At 45.9% G+C, this 25,568-nt stretch overlaps 1 protein-coding gene across 1 annotated transcript in view; it reads right to left on the bottom strand.

The window, feature by feature from the left end:
* Positions 1-194: 194 nt before the first annotated feature.
* LOC112221553 (cadherin EGF LAG seven-pass G-type receptor 3-like) overlaps positions 195-25,568 on the bottom strand; it is a 51,811-nt gene continuing 26,437 nt past the window's right edge. Inside the window, exons 13-35 of the mRNA XM_042303951.1 lie at positions 24,718-24,886; positions 14,078-14,219; positions 13,119-13,239; positions 11,637-11,820; positions 11,277-11,378; positions 10,886-10,980; positions 10,572-10,781; positions 10,269-10,452; positions 9,713-9,862; positions 9,400-9,586; positions 8,977-9,144; positions 8,406-8,739; positions 7,671-7,845; positions 7,445-7,557; positions 5,728-5,807; positions 5,398-5,524; positions 5,162-5,281; positions 4,702-4,799; positions 4,301-4,392; positions 3,269-3,442; positions 2,858-3,055; positions 1,710-2,665; positions 195-1,498 (exon numbers count right to left, since the gene is read on the bottom strand). Coding sequence (XP_042159885.1) covers positions 1,857-2,665; positions 2,858-3,055; positions 3,269-3,442; positions 4,301-4,392; positions 4,702-4,799; positions 5,162-5,281; positions 5,398-5,524; positions 5,728-5,807; positions 7,445-7,557; positions 7,671-7,845; positions 8,406-8,739; positions 8,977-9,144; positions 9,400-9,586; positions 9,713-9,862; positions 10,269-10,452; positions 10,572-10,781; positions 10,886-10,980; positions 11,277-11,378; positions 11,637-11,820; positions 13,119-13,239; positions 14,078-14,219; positions 24,718-24,886 — 4,032 coding nt within the window. The 3' untranslated portion in view covers positions 195-1,498; positions 1,710-1,856. The remainder of the gene's footprint in view (positions 1,499-1,709; positions 2,666-2,857; positions 3,056-3,268; positions 3,443-4,300; positions 4,393-4,701; positions 4,800-5,161; positions 5,282-5,397; positions 5,525-5,727; positions 5,808-7,444; positions 7,558-7,670; positions 7,846-8,405; positions 8,740-8,976; positions 9,145-9,399; positions 9,587-9,712; positions 9,863-10,268; positions 10,453-10,571; positions 10,782-10,885; positions 10,981-11,276; positions 11,379-11,636; positions 11,821-13,118; positions 13,240-14,077; positions 14,220-24,717; positions 24,887-25,568) is intronic.

Genomic DNA, 25,568 nt, shown 5'->3' with positions numbered 1-25,568 from the left:
GTTAGGAATAGTTCTTTTTTTTAATGTGCAACATTTCTCTTGTATGGTTTCCACGGTAAATGAGGAGCAGCCGTTTCAAATTCCCCCTATGCTGACTGGATAGCACATACCCCAGAATAAAGTAACTGACAAAGACAATCCCCCATCCTCTCTCTATCCCTTCATCATCACATCAATGTCTTTCCTCTCACTCGTTCTTTTCTCTCAACGCATTTTGTCACAGTGGGAGAGTCAGGCCATAGGAAACATTACATCCTCTCACACAAAATTGCAAAGTAAGAAATATGATCGTCATAAATAAAATAAAATCTTATGTCTGTACAAGTTAAAGGTACTGCAATAATAAATCCTGTGAAAAAATAACTGCCCAGTAGCTAAATAACTGGAGCAGCTAAACACAGATGGAACATGGGTAAGGATGGATATTGGGGGTACCCCTGGGGACATTTTTGGCAATTATAGTGTCACATTTATAATAACATACCACCAAAGACATGAAATGATATTACAGCAGGTCATTGAAAAGAGATATTCTACACATAAATGGACCACATATCCTCAGGCAGAGAAACCATTAGATACGGAACCATGTCTGATATAATACTTTGTTTTGGCTGATATGTTTGTGATTTATAGTAGCACAGAGAGCTATATGATGCTGTAGAATAGATGTTCGACATTCAAATGCAGTGGGTCTTGGATTAACAGAACAATTATGTCTAAAGAATGAGGAGATAATCAAGCCATCATCAAGCCTTGCAAATATAAAAGTATATCTGCGTTCTTTCTTGTTCACAATCATTTGTTCTATCAAAACCCGCTTTCCTAGAATTCCTTCCTATTTACAATCACCCGCCCCCAACATCTTCCTCATCCTATCACGTCTTGTAATCTCATCCAATCAACACTAACCAACCCCAGTCCCTAGTTTTATAAACATAGTTGACAGGTTTGAGGAAAGGTTTCGGGATAATGGTAGTGGAATTTGGGATTGAATTAGGGCCCGTAGCACCAGATTCCATTCACATCTCCTTCACAACCACACATGGACACAATCTTCCAAAACATCACAAGAGAGTTTTTTTCTTCATCTCTGTTGAAAAAGATACAAAATGTATAAAAATGTTATCTACAGGTTCATCTTTTTCTTAGCAGATCGATTCCGATCTTTGTGTTCATGTTGAAATCTGAGGATCGAAGAATGTTAAAACGTAGTGGCTGAGGTAGCCTCTGTTTCAATCATATAGCCCTCCTCCCCATACTGGTTGCTACTTGTGACCGAAAATACTTAACAGCAGCACCAACCCAGCACCTTCAAACTCCCTCTCACTGTCTCTGCCTTCCTTCAACACATATCCTCCAGTATCCCAAAGTGCTTCAGCAGTCCAGGGGCTCCTTGACCTCTGCCCTACCCCCGCGCAGTACTTGGTCACCCCACTAGACATGCATTGTGGGATTTGGAGGGTGTCATCAAGACTGTCCTTCACTTCTGTTGACTCTGAAGAGGCAAGAGAAAAGAACATCATTGTTATTAATGCTACATAAATCTCCTGATATGTAGGCTATGACACATTTAGAATCCAAATCACCACATCTTTGATGGGGACCAAAAAGAGGGATGCGTGAGGATAAAGAGAGCAGAGCAGGAGTGTGAAGAGAAAAGGAAGCAGGTAGATGAAGGTGAGTGAGTGATTGAGTTTAGGACTTACTCAGAGTCTGGGGAAACCTCAGAGATGCTGTGGGAGGTGGCGGAGTGGGGCGGGGAGGGGGAGGGTCCCTGTGCAGATGAGGGGTCTGGAGGCGTGAGCACAGATGAGCTGAAGGAGGCTAAGATGGAGGACAGGATGTCCAGGTGCTCACTGGACGGGTGGCGGCTGGGGGTGCGCCGAGGGCAGGGAGGGGGTACCTACATGGGGGAGCAGAGTCCAGCCGGCCGCGACGGGGTAGGGGGATTCCTGGGGTTCCTCGCTGATTGGGGGTGGAGGAGGGGAGGGTGGGGGCTGGTCAGGGTGCGAGGGCTGACGTGGGGGCAGTGTGCGCAGCCACTCCCTGCAGGGCTGGGTCTGAGTCCCCCCACCGCCCCCATTGCCCTCCAGCTGCTGGCGGGAGTGGCTGCTCATTAGCGCTCCTCCCAGGTGTTCACGAGAGGAGGCCTGGCGTTGCATCAGGTTGTTGAGCTGGGAGCGCGACCCCCCCAGACTCGGCTCCACACATCCATTCCCACTCAAGTCCTCCTGGGAGGCATGGGCGCTGTGCTGATGGATGTCCAGCCTGTCTCTGGAGCTGCTCAGGTTCTCCCTGGAGGCTCTGTCCAGGCCCAGCTCACGGCGGCGGGGGAGCAGGTCCAGGTTGTCCCGGGAGCCCTGGCGGTCCAGGCGGTTCTGGGACCCTCCTCCAGCCTGGCGGCCCAGGGGGTCTCTGGAGAACTGGCGGCGAGCCAGAGAGTCCAGGTGCTCCCTGGAAGAGTAGCGTGAGGCGGGCTGGGACAAGGAGCCCGTGCCAGACAGGGAGCCTGTCCCACTGTACATGCGGCCGTAGGAGGCTGCCGGGACGCCTCTGTGGCCCAGGGTGGAGGTGCGGTACCAGGAGAGATCGCTGGGGACCCGGCCCATGGTGGAGAGACCCTGCAGGGCCGGCGGACAGCCAATACGGTTCTTCAGGATGCCTGAGACAGCAGGGAGAGATGAGAAGAGAGAAAAGGTTAATCATGTGTATGTATTTTGGCCTTTGAGTCCACATGAATCTGTATGTGGAACCCATTGGTAATAAATGCTGGTCATCAGCACTCCAAAGTCAACCATTGATACCCCCACAGACCAAAATAGTATCATCTGGTCCAACTGAGGTTGTGACTCACCCTTGCGGTGGCGGTTGGACTGTCCTGTCAGTCCATTCTCGTCCCCGCTGGTCAGCGCTGCGTCAGGCTGGTTGTTGTTGGAGCCATCCTTGCTGTAGTCAGCCCCTAGGCGGCGCTCTGAGCCCCACTTCTGCAGGGAGTGGACCTCGCACTCCTCCAGCGCTGGCCAATAGGAGAGCAGGTCATTGCCATCCAGGTCTGACACACAAAGATGGACAATAGCCAATGGCCAACAATTCAAAATAAATCACAACTGTATCCAATATGAGATAATGTTTCGTAGAAGTGACATGTAAATGGATAAGGATTTTTATTGATTTATGGATATCGGTTTCTGACATTTATAACATCTGTATGTATTCATTTGTGAATCTATGATCAGTCTGACATTTTCTTAGCGTCTGTGTGTACCTTTGGTGCTATTGTGGGTGGGCTCTGTGAGCAGCCGCTCGCTGTGATTGGTGCGTTTGAAACGCCGCTGGATGCGTCCACGGAGACGAACGTTGTCCTCACTCTCGGAGGAGGGGATGGAGAGACTACGTTCCCCTTCCAAAGAGACATCTGAGTCTGTGTCTGAGTCCTCACCTGAGAGGAAAGACAGAACGACACAGAGAGAGAGAGAGGGAAAGAGAACGACAGAGAGAGAGAGAGAGAGAGAGAGGGAAAGACAGAATGACAGAGAGAGAGCGAGAGAGAGAGAAAGACAGAATGACAGAGAGAGAGAGAGAGAGAGAGGGAAAGAGAACGACAGAGAGAGAGAGAGAGGGAAAGAGAACGACAGAGAGCGAGAGAGAGAGAGGGAAAGAGAACGACAGAGAGAGAGAGAGAGAGGGAAAGAGAACGACAGAGAGAGAGAGAAAGAGACAGAACGAGAGCGAGGGAGCAAGAGAGAGAGAGAGAGAGAGGGAAAGAGAACGACAGAGAGAGAGAGAGGGAAAGAGAACGACAGAGAGCGAGAGAGAGAGGGAAAGAGAACGACAGAGAGAGAGAGAGAGAGGGAAAGAGAATGACAGAGAGCGAGAGAGAGAGGGAAAGAGAACGACAGAGAGCGAGAGAGAGAGGGAAAGAGAACGACAGAGAGCGAGAGAGAGAGGGAAAGAGAACGACAGAGAGAGAGAGAGAGAGAGAGGGAAAGACAGAACGACAGAGAGAGAGAGAAAGAGACAGAACGAGAGCGAGGGAGTAAGAGAGAGAGAGAGAGCGAGGTTATAGAACCAGTTATCAGTCACCAGTTATCAGTCAGTCACCAATAAAAACTTAAAAGTGGTCATGTACATTTGTTATAATTTTAAGTGTATTGTATACAGTATTAAAACCCTAGTTGAGTGTTTATGAATGTGTGTATTTCTATTACAATGCATGTGTGCACACGTGGGCAAGACTGCCTGCGTGTGTGTTTGTTTGTGCGCATGTGTGTGTGTGTGTGTGTGTACCAGTGGGTACCTCTGTCTCTATGGAACATAGCCACGTCCAGGTCTGTAGCTCCAGTATGTCCCAGATTGTGTTCCAAGGTCTGGCGGGCCAGCAGGTTCTCTCTGTGGGAGGAGAGGAGGTGTTAACCAGAGCATTTACACATGACATCACACAAACTGAGACCCTAGACTGGTCACTACATTAACCAGGCTCCATATAAACCTTATTTACAAACAGTGGAAGTCTGCAGTACAAGTACACAATGAGCCGGTTTCCCAGACTCTGACTGAGCCTGGACTTAAAAGCATGGTTGATGGAGAATCTCCATTGAAATAGCTTTTAGCCCAGGACTAAGCTGAATCTGTGTCTGGGAAACTGCCACTACATATTTCAGTCTCACAGATCCTGTGCATCTCAGATGGCTTACTGACCGAGCGCTGCTGACAGAGGAGATGGTGGAAGCCCCGAGGGTGATGCGGTGCAGCCCGCTCTGCTCCAGCAACGACGCATTGTTGTAGGGGTTCTGACCCTTGACACAAAACACACACGTATTGAAAAATACATTCAGGACTAGAGCACACATCAACATTCTTGCGCTAGTTGAGTCAGAATTAGTCAGAGCAAACAGCAACAATCATTCCCCAGATGAGTCAGTGGTAGAGAACAATTGTAAAGACAGCAGGCTAAGCACAGTGCATTGTGGAATGTGGGTCAAGTGAAGAGCCCTGAGGAGATCATGTTAAGGGAAGACCAGGGTGTGGTGATTTGGATGGGGGGGGTGATGTGTGTGGTAGAATGGGGCCAGATGATGTACAGTGGATGGGTGGGTAGATGGGTTCCTTGTTGGTGTAGTGGGCTGTGTGTGTGTGTGTGTGGGGGGGGCATGCTCACAGGGATCTGTGGGGCTCTAGGTGTGTCCTCGTCGGGGCTCTTCTTGCCCAGACATGACAACTTCCAGACCTCCTGCACCTCCGCGTTCAGCACCGTGAATACCAGGAACATAGCAAGACCCTGGGAGGAGGGGAATGTATACATTAACACACCACCAAGTACTCACCAGGACTATAAAGCAATTCACACAGTCTAATAACACACACACACACACACACACCAGACAGGGTCAGTACCTGCAGTAAGCATAGTACAATGAAGATATAGTGGAAGGCCAGAATGCTGTTGTTGACAGCCATCAGCCCAAAGAACCACGTAGAGGTGGCCAGGAGCAGCAGGAGGATGGCACCGCGTATAGTGGCTCTGGAGAGACAGAAGGAAAAGGAAAAGAATAGAGAGAAAGAGAGAGAGAGAGCTTGTCAAACAGTGAGAGAGACAGAGAGGTTCTTTATCAAAAAAGCTTTAATGGGTGGATTTAATGCTTTACTGTATTACTGCAATAGAATTGTATTCAGCAGAACCAGGCCATTTATATGTAATATGTTCAACCTCTCTGGGCTACTCACATGACAGGTAGTTTCTTGGTCTCTTTCTGGGAGGGGTTGCAGGACATGCGAGCCACAAGCAGAAACATCCCACCATTCATCTGCAACAAAGAGACAGCAATGAGGCAAACAAAGTGACTGCCACAGAACTAGAGGTATAGAGGCAAACAAAGTGACTGACACAGAACTAGAGGTATAGAGGTATAGAGGCAAACAAAGTGACTGACACAGAACTAGAGGTATAGAGGCAAACAAAGTGACTGACACAGAACTAGAGGTATAGAGGCAAACAAAGTGACTGACACAGAACTAGAGGTATAGAGGCAAACAAAGTGACTGACACAGAACTAGAGGTATAGAGGCATAGAGGCAAACAAAGTGACTGACACAGAACTAGAGGTATAGAGGCAAACAAAGTGACTGACACAGAACTAGAGGTATAGAGGCAAACAAAGTGACTGACACAGAACTAGAGGTATAGAGGCAAACAAAGTGACTGCCACAGAACTAGAGGTATAGAGGCAAACAAAGTGACTGCCACAGACCTAGAGGTATAGAGGCAAACAAAGTGACTGACACAGAACTAGAGGTATAGAGGCAAACAAAGTGACTGACACAGAACTAGAGGTATAGAGGCAAACAAAGTGACTGCCACAGACCTAGAGGTATAGAGGCAAACAAAGTGACTGCCACAGAACTAGAGGTATAGAGGCAAACAAAGTGACTGACACAGAACTAGAGGTATAGAGGCAAACAAAGTGACTGCCACAGACCTAGAGGTATAGAGGCAAACAAAGTGACTGACACAGAACTAGAGGTATAGAGGCAAACAAAGTGACTGACACAGAACTAGAGGTATAGAGGCAAACAAAGTGACTGCCACAGACCTAGAGGTATAGAGGCAAACAAAGTGACTGACACAGAACTAGAGGTATAGAGGCAAACAAAGTGACTGACACAGAACTAGAGGTATAGAGGCAAACAAAGTGACTGACACAGAACTAGAGGTATAGAGGCAAACAAAGTGACTGACACAGAACTAGAGGTATAGAGGCAAACAAAGTGACTGACACAGAACTAGAGGTATAGAGGCAAACAAAGTGACTGACACAGAACTAGAGGTATAGAGGCAAACAAAGTGACTGCCACAGACCTAGAGGTATAGAGGCAAACAAAGTGACTGACACAGAACTAGAGGTATAGAGGCAAACAAAGTGACTGACACAGAACTAGAGGTATAGAGGCAAACAAAGTGACTGACAGAACTAGAGGTATAGAGGCAAACAAAGTGACTGACACAGAACTAGAGGTATAGAGGCAAACAAAGTGACTGACACAGACCTAGAGGTATAGAGGCAAACAAAGTGACTGACACAGAACTAGAGGTATAGAGGCAAACAAAGTGACTGACACAGAACTAGAGGTATAGAGGCAAACAAAGTGACTGCCACAGAACTAGAGGTATAGAGGCAAACAAAGTGACTGCCACAGAACTAGAGGTATAGAGGCAAACAAAGTGACTGACACAGAACTAGAGGTATAGAGGCAAACAAAGTGACTGACACAGAACTAGAGGTATAGAGGCAAACAAAGTGACTGACACAGAACTAGAGGTATAGAGGCAAACTAAGTGACTGACACAGAGTGAGAGGTATAGAGGCAAACTAAGTGACTGACACAGAACTAGAGGTATAGAGGCAAACTAAGTGACTGACACAGAGTGAGAGGGAGACAGTACCAGGATGACGATAGCGATGGGTCCAGCGAAGCTCCAGATGAGTTTGTCATATATGGAGATCCAGCAGAAGTCTGGGTTTCCATAGCCCTCAGGATCCAGCCCTACCGCCAAACCTGAACACAGAGAGTAAGATGTGTGTTTCACTTTGTGTTCTTACTGGTATCAGTGAAATCCATTCTAAAACAGGTCTCTGTAGGGAACTTCGTGTGTGTGTGTGTGTGTGTACCTGTGATGATGGCAGGCACGCCCCATCCGATGGCATAGTAGAACCTCATGGCTCCGTAGTTGATGTTGCGAGCCTCTGTCTGCATGCGGTAGATATGGAGCCCCTCCACAAACAGCCAGGCAAACGTGGCCATGAACAAATAGTGCAGCAGGATGGCCACCACCGTACACAGGAACTAACAGAGAAAGAGGACAGTCAGAGTCATGTATAGAGATTATGTTATGACAACTTTCAATGTCTTCATATGGGTCTGTAGACGAGTTCAGTGACTATTTGCCCATTGGGCTTCTATTGGTGAGTTTGGCCAACAATTTGTTTAAGGCCTTTGGCTTTCAGACCAGTTAGAAAACATTTACTGGGAGAGAGAACGTATGAAACCTGGTGTTATACGGTCAGCATCACAGTGCAAAACACCAATGAACACCAAGGCAGTGTGCACCCAGCCAGACATTTTGTCCACCCACTCAAACAGAAAAACCTTTCAGTCAGTTTGACTGGAAAAGATCCAGACTGTGTAGATTAGCTAGTTAAAAATAATACATGGGATATTAAAGGTCATTGAAGACAATGATATAACATACTGTTACTGTACATACGATACACAGTTGGAACAGTTGTTGAACATACCAATGCATACTGTGACATCTTGGCTGGGTGCACACACACCCATGCTCATAAACACACATAGCCCCCCCCCCCCACACACACACACGTAACCTACCCACCCACACATACCTGCTGCTCGGTCTGGTTGATGCCAAGCAGGAAGACGAGCTCAGAGAGCAGCATGGCGGCGGCCATGTTGGAATGGATGGAGCGGGTGTTGGACTTGAGGCCCCGGAGGCAGGACAGCACCAGGACGGTGAGCAGCAGGGCCAGCATGGACACAGACAGGGAGAAGTAGGTGACCAGGGCCAGGGTCTCCAGATCCCCCTCCAGCTGTTCTCTCTGGGAGCTGTCCATCAGGACACCAAAGGTGCCCAGCCTCTGACACTGGCAACGCACGTGGGACGTGTTCCTGTATACTACGATGCAGTCCCTCACCGTCCAGCAACCTCCCACCTCCAACCTGTAGAGAGAGGGGGGTGGAGTGAGAGAGACAGAGAGAGAGCATCAGAGTGAGAGAGAGAAGGAGCGAATAGGGGGAGAGAAAAGGTGGGTGGGAGAAAGTCAGGATGAAGAAAAGAGATGGGTTGGGTTGAGTGAGAGAAAGATAACGGCATCAAACACACTGCAACTCCCAGCTGACAATATCTATTTCCCATAGAGCACAAGCCCCCCTCAAGTCATGTAAAGCTCTTCTCACGGGCTGCTGTGGTTCCACTGGACACACAGGGGCTTGCTGCGGTTGGTGGTCTCCAGCAGGCGGAACTCCAGCAGCAGGGGCGAGTCCAGAGGACCCCCGACAAACGTCTGGTTGTTGTAGATGGACACACTGACCACTGGAGAGTTCATCACTGGATGTCTGGGGAGTCTAACGGAGAGGAGGAGTGACAGAGGAGAGAGGGGAGAGGGAGTGAGATCATTTGATTTAGTAGGACGGACTTAATAGCCCTAAGACTGTTTTATGATTCACCAAACACACAATACTTTTGGCACAATTCCAATGCTGTGCTTTGAAAAGTCCAATGAAAACATAAATAAACAGTCACAAACACACACTCCTGGTAAACCAGATGTCATGAGAGAGACAGACACTGGAGGGCAGGCACATACAGTACACACACACCTGACTCCTCGTCGGTCAGTGTGGTACTTGGGGGGGAGTGCTGCTCCAAGGCTACGATAGATCAACATGATGACAATGGTGACAGGCGGCTCCAGTAGCGAAACAGAATGCCTGGCTGCAGCATAGTCTTCCGTCTGATTGGCCAACGTACTGACAGGGGCAGGAGCTGTGTTCTGTGAAGCTGAAACTGGAAAATACACAAGGCATAAGAGGAGTGGCATAAGGTAGGTAGGCGCATGTGCTTGTGTGTGTGTGTACAGTATGTGTGCTTGTGTGTTTCAGTGGCTGTGGTGTATGTGTGTGTTCTCCTTACGTTGGTGTCGTTGTGGCACCAGAGCAGCAGGGGGCAATACCACATGTGTGTGGGGGTCCCAGAGAGCCTGGCCGCGGAACAGAGGGCTGTGGTAGCGAGGGAAACGTCTGCGCACGTGGGTGTGGTTCTCAACACGGTCCAGGTTCATCACTGAAACACAAGCATACACACAGTCCATGACTCCAGGTTATACCACACAACATAACAAAAATAACCTGCTGAACAATGTTGTTGTTCACTACTCAACAATAAAACAAGTATTAAGGTCGGTCGTCTGTCATCAGTGTGTGGTTTTTACACTTGTATTTGATATTTATACAGCATGTTCCTGCTAAAACCAACCCTGGATCTCTACCTGCACTGCTGTGAACAGGGTTCTCTCTTTCCTTTTTCACAGGAAAAGGACTAGGGCTACACACTTGCATGGATTGACTACTTGACCAAATAAAGCAGGAACAACCACTCAATACAGAAAGGTAGACCTCATTTGACACAATGAACTGATCCCACTACATGAAGGGTAAGAGAGCAGATGGTTCTGTCCTGGGGGGCTCACCGATGTTGGGGGCGACCAGAGCCACGGGGTTCAGATAGGTGAGCTTCATGTTCTGGGCCAGGGTCTGGGCATACTGTTCCAGCAGATCAGCCAGTCCTCCTGCCCCTCCCTGGGCCTGGATCTGGGCCCGCCATAAACTTGCACTGCCTGGACCCAGCACCGCACTGCAGCCCTGCAGAACATTCTGGAGAGGGAGGGGGAGAGGGAGATTCAGTTCCTACACACACAATCTAATAAAACAGTGACTACATTTTCCAAACTCCACTAAAAGGTTTTACAAGCGTGTTGCCAGGCAACCCTCACCTCGTTGAAGTGTGCGTCCTGGGTGGCAGTCAGGCCGAAGCCCGTCTGCAGACTCTCGAAGGTCAACAGGCGGGACAGTAGCCGCTCGGCAATCTGGAGGTCATTGCCATAGAGACGGGGTGTGGCCTCGGTGACATCACGGAGCTGGTGGGCCAGTTTCTTCTCCATGATGGTGCTGAGCTCTGTCTCGTTCCGCTCAACCGACTCCAGCTACACACACACACACACACACACACACACACACTATGTTAGACACCATTCCGTATTGTACAGTTCCAACCAGTATGAGCAATGGGGTAGTAGAGTATTCTTACTGCTGCATTGAGCTCCACAAAGGGAGGAGAGGTACAGTTGTAGAGATCCGGCTCCAGCCAGCCCCTCTCCACATCACAGTGTCTGATAGCAGCACCTGGAGAGAACAGACACAGACACTAATACCTGTATAACATTCACAACAGTAAAAAGCAGCACAGGGGATACAATCAAACACAGATAGTAGGTTTCAAAGGAATGGGGAGTTTATCTGCCTATAGTCAGTATAGATCATGAGTCTTCTAATGGGAGATGTTATCATCTTTCCATCTGTGGAAGATTCAGGAAATATACAGTATACTGAACAAAAATATAAATGCAACAATGTCAAAGACTTTACTGAGTAACGGTTCATATAACTACAGAGAAAGTGTAGAGTGTTGAGGGACTGACCCACGGATCCTTTAGGACAGGGCACGGCTGCTGGCAGGTTGAACTTCGTCCTGGGCCACCAGATACCCAGGGTGATGGTCTTAGGACAGCCGTCATAGATGACTAACAGAGAGAGAGAGAGAAACAGGGGGAAAAGACTATGAATCAAAATAAAACCTGTGTATGAAGGCAATGAAAATCTCATACTAGTTTGAGAGGAGAGAGGTTTGACAAGGGGGAGATGTTTTTGAGAGAGAAAGAGTCTTACAGCAGGGAAAATGAGTGAATCAGAGAAGCACAGAGAAGATGAGAGAGAAGACATGAGAGGAAAAGAGAAAGAGAAGATCACAGGTAGGAGGAGAGGAATCCCCTCGGTCTCACCTTCGCAGCCCTTCTGTGTGACTTCAGCGAAGGGGTTGTCGCACATGTTGCACTGTTGACCAATCACACCAGCCCGACACTGGCACTGGCCACTCTCTGGGTCACATGACCGGGAGAAGGAGCCCACAGGGTAGCAGTCACAGGGCAGGCAGGAGTCACTGCCCCGCAGGTGGTAGTGGAACTCCTGACACACACAGATATATACACAGAGATAGGTACACAGAGACAGACACACATATACAGAGATATAGACACAACAGAAACAGATATACACCCAAACACATGTAGACATAACATTCAGACCAAAGACAACCACATCCAAATACACAAAGAACAGACATAGCAAAGTCACATACATATACAGCCATATACATGTACATAGACGCGCACAGACAGATACACAAATGCGCACACATCAACATGAAAATGAGAGAGGGGAAGATGAAAGCGGGCAGATTGACAGAAAAGAGAAGGATTTAGAGAGAAAAAGAGAGACATACAGAGACATGGACAGACAAACACAAAACAATATTGTCAGGTGGGCGTTTAGAAATGTGTTTTTTTATCTGTTATTTTACCAGGTAAGTTGACTGAGAACACGTTCTCATTTGCAGCAACAACCTGGGGAATAGTTACAGGGGAGAGGAGGGGGATGAATGAGCCAATTGTAAACTGGGGATTATTAGGTGACCGTGATGGTTTGAGGGCCAGATTGGGAATTTGCCAGGACACCGGGGTTAACACCCCTACTCTTACGATAAGTGCCATGGGATCTTTAATGACCTCAGAGAGTCAGGACACCTGTTTAACATCCCATCCAAAAGACAGCACCCTACACAGGGCAGTGTCCCCAATCACTGCCCTGGGGCATTAGGATATTTTTTTAGACCAGAGGAAAGAGTGCCTCCTACTGGCCCTCCAACACCACTTCCAGCAGCATCTGGTCTCCCATCCAGGAACTGACCAGGACCACACCTGCTTAGCTTCAGAAGCAAGCCAGCAGTGGTATGCAGGGTGGTATGAAACACCAGCATGTTAAATCTCATCTTAGAACAATTCAACATTTAAATTACAATACTCAATATAATACTATACTGTGAGAAAACTGAGCTTCTGTACTGTCCTTGAAACAGGATTTAAGATGGGGTCACAGTGTGGAGGGTGGTATGAGGGATAAGGGGGGTCCGTGGGCATTAAGAGTGTTAAGGGTAATGGGGTTGCTCAGATTACAAGGTGAAGCTGCTGATAATGCATCATAAGACAATGCCTGTTTGATAGCAGTGTCAGGTTAGGATCAGTATCAAGGATTAGGGTCACAAACAGGGATTAGAAAACAGTAGGTAAGGGTGATGCTGAGCTATATAAGAGCATGGATCAGTGCCTGGGATTGCGATATGAGTTGAATAACGGTAAGAGGATTTACTACAGATATGTGTGATTGCGCGCGCGCTTGTATGTGTGTGTGTGTGGGGGGCAGGTCACCTTGCAATTGCAGTGGCCACTGGTCTTGTTGCAGTCGGGGTCGAATCCTTTACTGGTGTTACAGTGGCAGGGCCCACATGCTGGAGAGCCCCACCAACCACGTGGACACTGGTGGTCAATCCTACACAGGCACGCACGCACACACACCCACACACACACACACACACACACACACACACACACACACACACACACACACACACATTAAAAGTGGTAGTTCTCTCAATTTCAGTCCCTATCTGCTATATAGGCCACAGTACCTAGATCAAAGGGAAATTAGGAAGTGACAAATCTGTGAGACCTAAAGCTGGGAGGGATTTCACATTGGGGTGGGGTGACACCTGGGTCACATATAAACACTGTGTGTTATCATCACAGAGAAACTTAAGTCTCCTCTCATCCTCTCCTGGGGATTAGGGCAGATCTGCTGAAAAACAAGGACAACAAAATCCACATTGACAGATAGACAGAGCAGAGCACTGTAACACGGCTGTCTCACCCCAATCTCAGGTACTGCTATGATGTACTGTTACTAACATTAGAAACGCACACAGACAATCTCAGGTACTGCTATGATGTACTGTTACTAACATTAGAAACACACACAGACAATCTCAGGTACTGCTATGATGTACTGTTACTAACATTAGAAACACACACAGACAATCTCAGGTACTGCTATGATGTACTGTTACTAACATTAGAAACACACACAGACAATCTCAGGTACTGCTATGATGTACTGTTACTAATATTAGAAACACACACAGACATTCGGGACTATAGTTGGGGTTGGGGTTCAGTCATCTGAAGTTGATGTATAGTTATAGTGTTTACTGACCTGTCTCCATAGTCACAGATGGACAGTATGTTCAGAATATTAATGTATTTAAAGTTGATGTATAGTTGACACACTGACCTGTGCTGATCTACAGTTGATGTAAAGTTGATAGACTGACCTGTGCTGACAGTACTGGCCATAGTGGTTGTCTCCACAGTCACAGATGTATCCATGTGATGAGCTGGGCTTCCTGTGGCACTTGGCATCATTCTCACACGGGTTCAGCTGGCACGCTTCTATGCAGCCCTTACCATAGAAACCTACAAAACACACACACAGGCATTACCATGGGAACCTAACACACGAACACAGGCATTACCATGGGAACCTAACACACGAACACAGGCATTATCATGGGAACCTACAACACGTACACAGTCATTACCATGGGAACCTAACACACGAACACAGGCATTACCATGGGAACCTACAACACGTACACAGTCATTACCATGGGAACCTAACACACGAACACAGGCATTATCATGGGAACCTACAACACGTACACAGTCATTACCATGGGAACCTAACACACGAACACAGGCATTATCATGGGAACCTAACACACGAACACAGGCATTACCATGGGAACCTAACACACGAACACAGGCATTATCATGGGAACCTACAACACGTACACAGTCATTACCATGGGAACCTAACACACGAACACAGGCATTATCATGGGAACCTAACACACGAACACAGGCATTATCATGGGAACCTAACACACGAACACAGGCATTATCATGGGAACCTAACACACGAACCCAGGCATTATCATGGGAACCTAACACACGAACCCAGGCATTATCATGGGAACCTACAACACGTGCACAATTTGATATAAAAAGGGAGTGGCTCCTAATCTGTGACTGGATCTTTTATTTCTGAGGCTTCATATCTGTGAGTGCACAAATTCTCACAGTATCTCAAGAGAATTTGGGACTTAGATACACATAGCTAGTTAAATAAAAGGCAAAAATATGATATTCGCAATGTCACTAAGCAAAAAAACGACCAAAACAGCAATAGCCACTACAATGTCAAAACATGAGTTCAGTACCATTTGCTTGATTTGATGGACCCACGACTATGGTGTATCAACATTAGCATGCTAGCGACGCTATAAAATGTTTATAGAACTAACCCTCACTGTTCTATACTAAAAATATATAAATGCATGTTTCATGAGCTGAAATAAAAGATCCCAGAAATGTTCCATACTCACAAAAATATTATTTCTCTCAAATGTTCCATATCCACAAAAATATAATTTCTCTCAAATGTTCCATACTCACAAAAAGATCATTTCTCTCAAATGTTCCATACTCACAAAAAGATTATTTCTCTCAAATGTTGTACACAAATTTGTTTACATCCCTGTTAGTGAGCATTTCTCCTTTGCCAAGATAATCCATCCAGCTGTAAGGTGTGGCATATCAAGAACCTGATTAAACAGCATGATCATTACACAGGTGCACCTTGTGCTGGGGATAATAAAATGCCACTCTAAAATGTGCATTTTTGTGACACAACACAATGCTAGAGATGTCTCAAGTTTTGAGGGAGCGTGTAATTGGCATGCTGACTGCAGGAACGTCCACCAGAGCTGTTGCCTGAGAATTGAATGTTCATTTCTCTACCATAAGAATTTGGCACTAAGTCCAACTGGCCTCACAACCGCAGACCACGTGTAAGCACACCAGCCCAGGACCTCCACATCTGGTTTCTTCAGCTGCAGGATTGTCTGAGACCAGCCACCCTGATGAAACTGTGGGTTTGCACATCCTAAGAATTTCTGCACAAACTGTCAGAAACATCTCAGGGATGTGCTCGTCGTCCTCACCAGAATCTTGACCTGACTGCAGTTCGGAATCGTAACCGACTTCAGTGGGCAAATGCTCACCTTCGATAGCCACTGACACACCGGAGAAGTGTGCTCTTCACAGATTAATCCCGGACTCAACTGTAATGGGCAGATGCCAAAAAGTGTGTATGGCATTGTGTGGGCAAGCGGTTTGCTGATATCAACGTTGTGAACAGAGTGCTCCATGGTGGCGGTGGGGTCAACAAACACAACTGAATTTTATCAATGGCAATTTGAATGCACAGAGATACCGTGACGAGGTCCTGAGGCCCAATGCCGTGCCATTCATCCACTGCCATCACCTCATGTTTCAGCATGATAATGCACAGCCCCATTTCGCAACGATCTGTACACAATTCCTTGAAGCTGACAAATGTCCCAGTACTTCCATGGCCTGTACACTCACCAGACATGTTACCCATTGAGCATGTTTGGGATGCTCTGGATCAACGTGTACAACAGCGTGTTCCAGTTCCCGCCAATATCCAGCAACTTCACACAGCCATTGAAGAGGAGTGGGACAACATTCCACAGTCAACAGCCTGATCAACTATATTCGAAGGAGATGTGTCACGCTGCATGAGGCAAATGGTGGACACATACTGACTGGTTTTCTTATCCACACCCCTACCCTTTTTTTTAAGGTAGAGTATCTGAGACGAACAGATGCATATCTGTATTCCCAGTCATGTCAAATCCATAGATTAAGGCCTAATGAATATATTTCAATTGAATGATTTCCTTATATGAAATGTTTAAAAAAATGAAATGGTTGCGTTAATATCTTTTTAATACATTTTTTACACTAGTGTTAGCTTGCTAGCTAGCCAGCATTAGCTACCTAGCTAGCAAGCTCTAATCTAGTCCAATGGAAACCGATGCAACCCTGCTGGCTACATGGCTAGCTAGATAACCAGTGGGGACAGTGAGTTCATATGATATTCAAGCCTCTAATAAGTGACATTGTGCAGAAAAAAATCAAAGAAAATACTGTTTGATGAGCTAGCTAAGTTAGCTAGCACTGTATACCTGTCATCAAAGAGGATGCTAGCTAGCTTTGCATGCATGGCAGGACCAGTGTTGTCAAAGACAATAGAGACCGCCTCTGGTGCTGTCAATATTACAATCAGGACGGACTGTTCTATGGGAGGCAAAAGCACCGGCACATACACAGATGCAGCTCTCATTCATTGCAATTATATTTTATTAGCTGTAGTTAATCATAGTCAATACACGTAAATTCCCATAGCTATGAGTGAGCATATTGTAAACTGTAAAGTATGTAGCTAGATGTGTCATCGCCATTATCTTGCTATTGCATAAAAAAGTGCATACAACAAAATATATCTCACTACGTTGCCTATTTAGTCAACAACTTCTCTGACATTTGGCTCGTAGTTCTTGAACAGGAAAGAAGTGGAGACAGTTTTTAGTGACCTACCAGATCACAACAAACAGAACTGCGAGGGGGAGATAAAAATGATGGTTCGGGAGAAATCAACCACATCACCACTAGGTATCATCATATCCCCAATAATCAAATTGATTTCAACAGTACTTGAAATAGAGTCCACTAGCTTGCTGCACTGGTGTAAAATGTCTATTGTATATGATTTATAGATTAACCCATTTTGGAAAACACTTATGGATCTCTTAGGCACACATACATCTATGTATTTTCTCTGTATACTGATTAGAAAACTGACTCACATTTCTGGGGTGAGGTGGGGCTAACTAAATGATACATGGCAATCCAGGAGAAATGTAAATACTGCATCCTTTGCTGTATGAACTGCCTTCTTACACTAACATCAAATCAAATTTTATTTGTCACCTTACAGAGAAATGGTTACTAACCAGCTCTTCACCAACAATGCAGTTTTAAGAAAAATAAGTAAAAAATAACATAATTAAAGAGCAGCAGTAAAATAACAGTAGCGAGGCTATATACAGGGGGCAGTAAAATAGTCACTTTAACGGGTACGGGTACAGAGTCAATGTGCGGGGGCACCGGTTAGTTTAGGTAATTGAGGTAATATGTACATGTAGGTAGAGTTAAAGTGACTTTGCATAGATAATAAACAGAGAGTAGCAGGAGCATAAAATAAAGGGGGGGGACAAATAGTCTGGGTAGCCACTTGATGAGCTGTTCAGGAGTCTTATGGCTTGGGGGTAGAAGCTGTTAAGAAGCCTTTCGGACCTAAACTTGGCGCTCTGGAGTCTGACAATTTTTAGGGCCTTCCTCTGACACCGCCTGGTATAGAGGTCCTGGATGGCAGGAAGCTTGGCCCCAGTGATGTACTGGGCCATACGCACTACCCTCTGTAGTGCCTTGTGGTCGGATGCCAAGCAGTTGCCATACCAGCCAGTGATGCAACCAGTCAGGATGCTCTCCATGGTGCATCTGTAGAACTTTGAGGATCTGAGGACCCATGTCAAATATTTTCAGTCTCCTTATGGGGAATAGCCTTTGTCGTGCCCTCTTCACTAATGTCTTGGTGTGTTTGGACCATGATAGTTTGTTGGTGATGTGGATACCAAGGAACTTGAAGCTCTAAACCCGCTCCACTACAGCCCCATCGATGAGAATGGGGTGTGCTCAGTCCTCCCTTTCATGTAGTCCACGATCATCTCCTTCGTCTTGCTCACATTGGGAGAGAGGTTGTTATCCTGGCACCACACGGCAAGGTCTCTGACCTCCTCCCTATAGGCTGTCTCATCATTGTCGGTGATCAGGTCTACCTACCACTGTTGTGTCGTCTGCAAACTTAATGATGGTGTTGGAGTCGTGCCTGGCCATGCAGTCATGAGTGAACAGGGAGTAGAGGAGGAGACTGAGCACGCACACCTGACGGGTCCCCGTGTTGAAGAGCAGCGTGGTAGATGTGTTGTTACCTAACCTTACCACCTGGGGGCAGCCCGTCAGGCAGTCCAGGATTCAGTTGCAGAGGGATGTGTTTAGTCCCAGGGTCCTTAGCTTATTGATGAGCTTTGAGGGCACTATGGTGTTGAACGCTGGGCTGTAGTCAATGAACAGCATTCTCAAATAGGTGTTCCTTATATCCAGGTGGGAAAGGGCAGTGTGGGGTGCAATAGAGATTGCATCATCTGTGGATCTGTTGGGGCGGTATACACATTGGAGTGGGTCTAGGGTTTCTGGGATAATGGTGTTAATGTGTGACCAGCCTTTCAAAGTACTTCATGGCCACAGACGTGAGTGCTACGGGACGGTAGTCATTTAGGCAGGTTACCTTAGTGTTCTTGAGCACAGGGACTATGGTGGTCTGTTTGAAACATGTTGGTGTTATAGACTCAGTCAGGGACAGGTTGAAAATGTCAGTGAAGACACCTGCCAGTTGGTCAGCGCATGTTCCGGAGTACACGTCCTGGTAATTCGTCTGGCCCTGCGGCCTTGTGAATGTTGACCTGTTTAAAGGTGTAACTCACATCGGCTATGGAGAGCGTGCCTACACAGTCGTCTGGAACAGCTGATGCTCTTATGCATGCTTCAGTGTTGCTTGCCTAGAAGCGAGCATAGAAGTAATTTAGCTCATCTGGTAGGCTCATGTCACTGGGCAGCTCGCGGCTGTGGTCCCTTTGTAGTCTGTAATAGTTTGCAAGTTATGCCACATCCGACGAGGGTCGGAGCCGGTGTAGTACGATTCAATCTCAGTCCTGTATTGACGCTTTGCCTGTTTGATGGTTCGTCGGAGGGCATAGCAGGATTTCTTATTAGCGTCCGGCTCCTTGAAAGCGGCAACTCTACCCTTTAGCTCAGTGCTGATGTTGCCTTTAATCCATGGCTTCTGGTTGGGGTATGTACGTACAGTCACTGTCGGGATGACGTCATCGATGCACTTATTGATGAAGCCAGTGACTGATGTGGTGTACTCCTCAATGCCATCGAAAGTATCCCAGAACGTATTCCAGTCTGTGCTAGCTAAACAGATGGGGGATGCAACCAAGCTTACATGAAACCATTCATGAAGACAAACGATCTGAAGTACGTAGGCCCCTACCTGCTGAGTATAAAAAATAAAGATAACTATAGAATCACGCAGAACTGATGAAAATCTAGTGCATTTGATCTGGGTATAGGAGGACATCTAGAGGTCACCAGGTTTTTCATCCTCTGTCACAAGCTATCATAATGTGTATCGCCCCTTCACAAGCTTGATGTTGGGTCCCTTTTCCTATGGACCACAAACAACTAGAGATTTTACGCACTATTGTGGAATGCAGTGATATATATTTGATACAGGTATTAACTTTGCAACATGTATTGTTATTTACTATACAAAATATAATTGTATGAGCTATGCATCTGTGTACCCCTCTGCTGCTGACTGAGAGTAGTCTGGTCTAGCTAAATAGACGAGGCAGTCCAGTTCCAGAGAGGCAGTCCAGTCTGCATGCCTTCTTGACTTCGATACAATGTGTCATCATGCATTTGTGCATGCACACTGGTAAATGTCATAGCTATCACGCTAGCTGACTTAGTTAGCTCATCAACCAGTATTTTCTTTGCCATTTCTGCATGATGGTACTTCTAAATTAAAGTCTTGAATCGCCCTCACTGTCACCACTGCTGGTCATCTAGCTAGCCACATAGCCAGCAGAGTTACATCGGTTTACACCTACAAGAGCTGGCTAGCTAAGAAGCTAACGCTAGCTAGCTAACGCAAGCTGATTATCATGTAGCATGCTGACTAGCGGCATGCTAATGTCGATACACCGCGATGTTGTGGGTCTGCAAAATCAAGCAAATGTTACTGAACTTATGACAAAATCATGTTTTGACATTGTAGTGGCTATTGCCATTTTGGTTGTTTGTTTTTTCTTTAGTGACATTGCGAATATAATCTTTTAGGCATTTAACTCTGATTTAACTACCGGTATGTATCTAATCCGGTTTTGGCATGAGAAAATGTGTGAAGTTCCAATTTCCCAGAGAATTTGCAAACTCAAGATACAGAGCTTCAGAAATAAAAGTTCTGGTCACAGATTAGGAGCCACTACCAATAAAAAATTGTCCATTGAAACCTAAAACAAATGCAAGTCGTAAGTTTACATACACTTAGGTTGGAGTTATTAAAACTCGTTTTTCAACCACCTCACAAATGTCTTGTAAACAAACTATACTTTTGGCAAGTCGGTTAGGACATCTACTTTGTGCATGACACAAGTCATTTTTCCAACAATTGTTCACAGACAGATTATTTCACTTATAATTACAATTCCAGTGGGTCAGAAGTTTACAAACACTAAGTTGACTGTGCCTTTAAACAGCTTGGAAAATTCCAGAAAATGATGTCATGGCTTTAGAAGATTCTGATAGGCTAATTGACATCATTTGAGTCAGTTGGAGGTGTACCTGTGGATGTATTTCAAGGCCTACCTTGATTCTTTGCTTGACGTCATGGGAAAATCAAAAGAAATCAGCCAAGACCTCAGAAAACAAACTGTAGACCTCCACAAGTCTAGTTCATCCTTGGGAGCAATTTCCAAATGCCTGAAAGTACCACGTTCATCTGTACAAACAATAGTACACAAGTATAAACACCATGGGACCACGCAGCCGTAATACCGCTGAGGAAGGAGACACATTCTGTCTCCTAGAGATTAACGTAACTCGCTGCGAAAAGTGCAAATCAATCCCAGAACGACAGCAAAGGACCTTGTGAAGATGCTGGAGGAAACAGGTACAAAAGTATCTATGTCCACAGTAAAACGAGTCTTATATCGACATAACCTGAAAGGACGCTCAGCAAGGAAGAAGCCACTGCTCCAAAACCGCCATAAAAAAGCCAGACTGCGGTTTGCAACTGCACATGGGGACAAAGATCATACTTTTTGGACAAATGTCCTCTGGTCTGATGGAACAAAAATAGAACTGTTTGGCCATAATGGCCATCGTTATGTTTGGAGGAAAAAGGGGGAGGCTTGCAAGCCAAAGAACACCATCCCAACAGTGAAGCACGGGGGTGGCAGCATCATGTTGTGTAGGTTCTTTGAAGCAGGTGGAACTAGTGCACTTCACAAAATAGATGGCATCATGAGGAAAGAAAATGATGTGGATATATTGAAGCAACATCTCAAGACATCAGTCAGGAAGTTAAAGCTGGGTTGCAAATAGAAAATTTGTGGGCAGAATTGAAAAAGCGTGTGTGATCAAGGAGGCCTACAAACCTGACTCGGTTACACCAGCTCTGTCAGAAGGAATGGGCCAAAATTCACCCAACTTATTTTGGGAAGCTTGTGGAAGGCTTCCCAAAACGTTTGACCGAAGTTACAAAATCTAATGGCAATGCTACCAACTACTAATTGAGTGTATGTAAACCTCTGACCCACTGGGAATGTGATGAAAGAAATTAAAGCTGAACTATATCACTCTCTCTACTATTATTCTGGCATTTCACATTCTTAAAATGAAGTGGTGATCCTAACTGACCGAAGAGAGAGAATTTTTACTAGGATTAAATGTCAGGAATTATGAAAAACAGAGTTTAAATGTATTTGGCAAAGGTGTATGTAAACTTCCAACTTCAACTGTATGTGCATTAATACATACTACACACACAAAAAAAACGCTTTTAGCATAGAGCTGTTCACACAAGATACATAGGCCGCTATTCAATCCTATCGTAGGTTCTTGGAATTGTGGCTTTTAAAGGCAATGTGTTTGTGGAGATCCAATTCATGGTAAATGCAGCAAATGTTGGCTCAATTGGAAATGGCCTTTTATTAAAAACAAAGTACTTTAACATAACCCTCAGCCACTATAAAAACCTTTGCATAACACCATAGAGCCCTACTGTCCACACACATATGATATTTGTGTATCAAAGAAATCCATATAAAACTACAGCCTCCTAGAGCTCTTCTCACAAACACCGTTTTCATCAGAAAGAACAAAGCTTCAGAGTTGAAAATAAACTCCCTATAGAACCAGGTGAGTGCTGTGAACCTCTTTCTGTGAACAGCTCTTACAAAAGTCCCTCACAAAGGATCCTGCACCTATTAAATGTGTCCTTGCATTCACAATTTAAGGATATCTGTCACTATAGATTCCTACACATAATAGCCCTCACCATGGAAACTGACAAAGACAGAGATGTTGGCCTTGACTGCATACAAATGCACACAATGACACCATACTTGCCGTGGCAAGCTGCATGTTGGGAAATTAACATACATTATATATACAAAAGTATGTGGACACCCATTCAAATTATTGGATTCGGCTATTTCAGCCACAAGGTGTGTAGAATCGAGCACACGATCATAAAATCTCAATAGGCAAACATTAGCAGTAGAATGGCCTTACTGAAGAGCTCAGTGACTTTCAACGTGGAACAGTCACAGGATGCCACCTTTCCAACAAGTCAATTCGTCAAATTTCTGCCCTGCTAGAGCTGCCCATGTCAACTGTAAGTGCTGTTATTGTGAAGTGGAAACGTCATGGAGCAACAACGGCTCAGCCGCAAAAGTGGTAGGCCACACAAGCTCACAGAACGGGACCGCCGAGTGCTGAAGCGTGTAGCCTTTAAAAACTGTCTGTCCAACACTCACTACTGAGTTCCAATCTGTTTCTGGAAGCAATGTCAGCACAATAACTGTTCGTCACAAAATGGGTTTCCATGTCAGAGCAGCCGCACACAAGCGTAAGATCACCATGCGCAATGCCAAGCGTCGGTTGGAGTGGTGTAAAGCTCACCGCTATTGGACTCTGGAGCAGTGGAAACACGTTCTCTGGAGTGATGAATCACACTTCACCATCTGGCAGTGACGGATGAATCTGGGTTTGGCACATGCCAGGAGAATGCTACCTGCCCGAATGCCAACTGTAAAGTTTGGTGGAGGAGGAATAATGGTCTGGGGCTGTTTTTCATGGTTCGGGCTAGGCCCCTTAATTCCAGTGGAGGGAAATCTTAATGCTACAGCATACAATTACATTCTAGACAATTCTATGCTTCCAAATATTTGGCAACAGTTTGGGGAAGGCTCTTTCCTGTTTCAGCATGACAATGCCCCCGTGCATAAAGAGAGGTCCATACAGAAATGGTTTGTTGATATCGGTGTGGAAGAACTTGACTGGCCTGCACAGAGCCCTGACCTTAACCCCATCGATCACTTTTGGGATGAATTGGAACGCCGACTGCGAGCTCTGGGCCGATTCAACTGCAATCTATCAGAACTAACCCTATTTCATTTTCATTGCAGCTAATTATCCTGTGCATGCTAAAAAGCAAGCAGGCGAACACCAACAAACACAGCACCACGCTGACAGCAGATGTCCTCATGTCAGTGCCCTGTCGTGCAGTGCCCTATGTGTATGTACAGTATGTGTGCCTGTATAGTATATAGTGTGTGAACAGAGCTGTAACTCTCTCGTGCGTGAGAAAGCCCTTAAGCTAATTCAGCACTGAAGTACTCACAGCCAAAGATGAGAGGGAATTATTCAGAGCACTTCCGAGTGGCGTTATGAAACTTTGATTGGTCTCCTCCTGACGCTCATTGGACAGCTCCGTATGTACTGTAATGCTCATTGTGCTGATGAAAGCCAACACCGTGGTACTGAAGCGCTGCTACACTATGCTAATAGGGAGAGGTGTTTGTTGTAGATGGTGCTGAAGGCATGTCAGCATCTGTATTTCCTCTCCTCCCCCCGCGGTGCTCACCGCTTCCTCCTTTTTTCACTCTTTCTTCATCACACCTCTCAAACTTTCTTTCTCTTTATAGTCACCTCACCTGATAGTTTTGTATCATTTGCCAACAGAGAAATAAACATAGGTCTTTTTGCAAATGCTAAATGCCTGCACATATACACACGCATTTGCTGACTCACAAACACACAAATACATATTCTCTCTCTTGTAGTATCTTACCTGGTTCGCACAGACAGGTGTGGCGTTCCCAATTGTCACAACAGCGGCTGTGGGGCGGGCAGGGGGAAGAGACACAGGGGTTGCCAACGTTACAGCCCGTCTCCACTTTGACAGCCCTGGAGGGGCGGGGCAGGGGCATGGCATCTGGTCGCACCCCCAAACGAACCCCCTAAAACATAGACAAATTAGGTGTCAAATACAGTCTCATAAGAACATAGACCTATATACCATACATAGCATAAAGCCGTGGCCAAAAGTTTTGAGAATGACACAAATATTAATTTCCACAAAGTTTGCTGCTTCAGTAACTTTAGATATTTTTGTCAGATGTTACTATGGAATACTGAAGTATAATTACAAGCATTTCATAAGTGTCAAAGGATTTTATTGACAATTACATGAAGTTGATGCAAAGAGTTAATATTTGCAGTGTTGACCCTTCTTTTTCAAGACTTCTGCAATCCGCCCTGGCATGCTGTCAATTAACTTCTGGGCAACACTGATGGCAGCCCATTCTTGCATAATCAATGCTTGGAGTTTGTCAGAATTTGTGGGGTTTTATTTGTCCACCCGCCTCTTGAGGATTGACCACAAGTTCTCAATGGGATTAAGGTCTGGGGAGTTTCCTGGCCATGGACCCAAAATATCGATGTTTTGTTCCCCGAGCTACTTAGTTATCACTTTTGCCTTATGGCAAGGTGCTCCCTGCTGGAAAAGGCATTGTTTGTCACCAAACTGTTCCTGGATGGTTTGGAGAAGTTGCTCTCGGAGGATGTGTTGGTACCATTCTTTATTCATGGCTGTGTTCTTAGGAAAAATTGTGAGTGAGCCGACCCCCTTGGCTGTGAAGC

This window comes from Oncorhynchus tshawytscha, linkage group LG22 (assembly GCF_018296145.1).
Source record: "Oncorhynchus tshawytscha isolate Ot180627B linkage group LG22, Otsh_v2.0, whole genome shotgun sequence".
Taxonomy (NCBI): Eukaryota; Metazoa; Chordata; class Actinopteri; order Salmoniformes; family Salmonidae; genus Oncorhynchus; species Oncorhynchus tshawytscha.
This window is presented reverse-complemented; position numbering and strand designations above follow the sequence as displayed.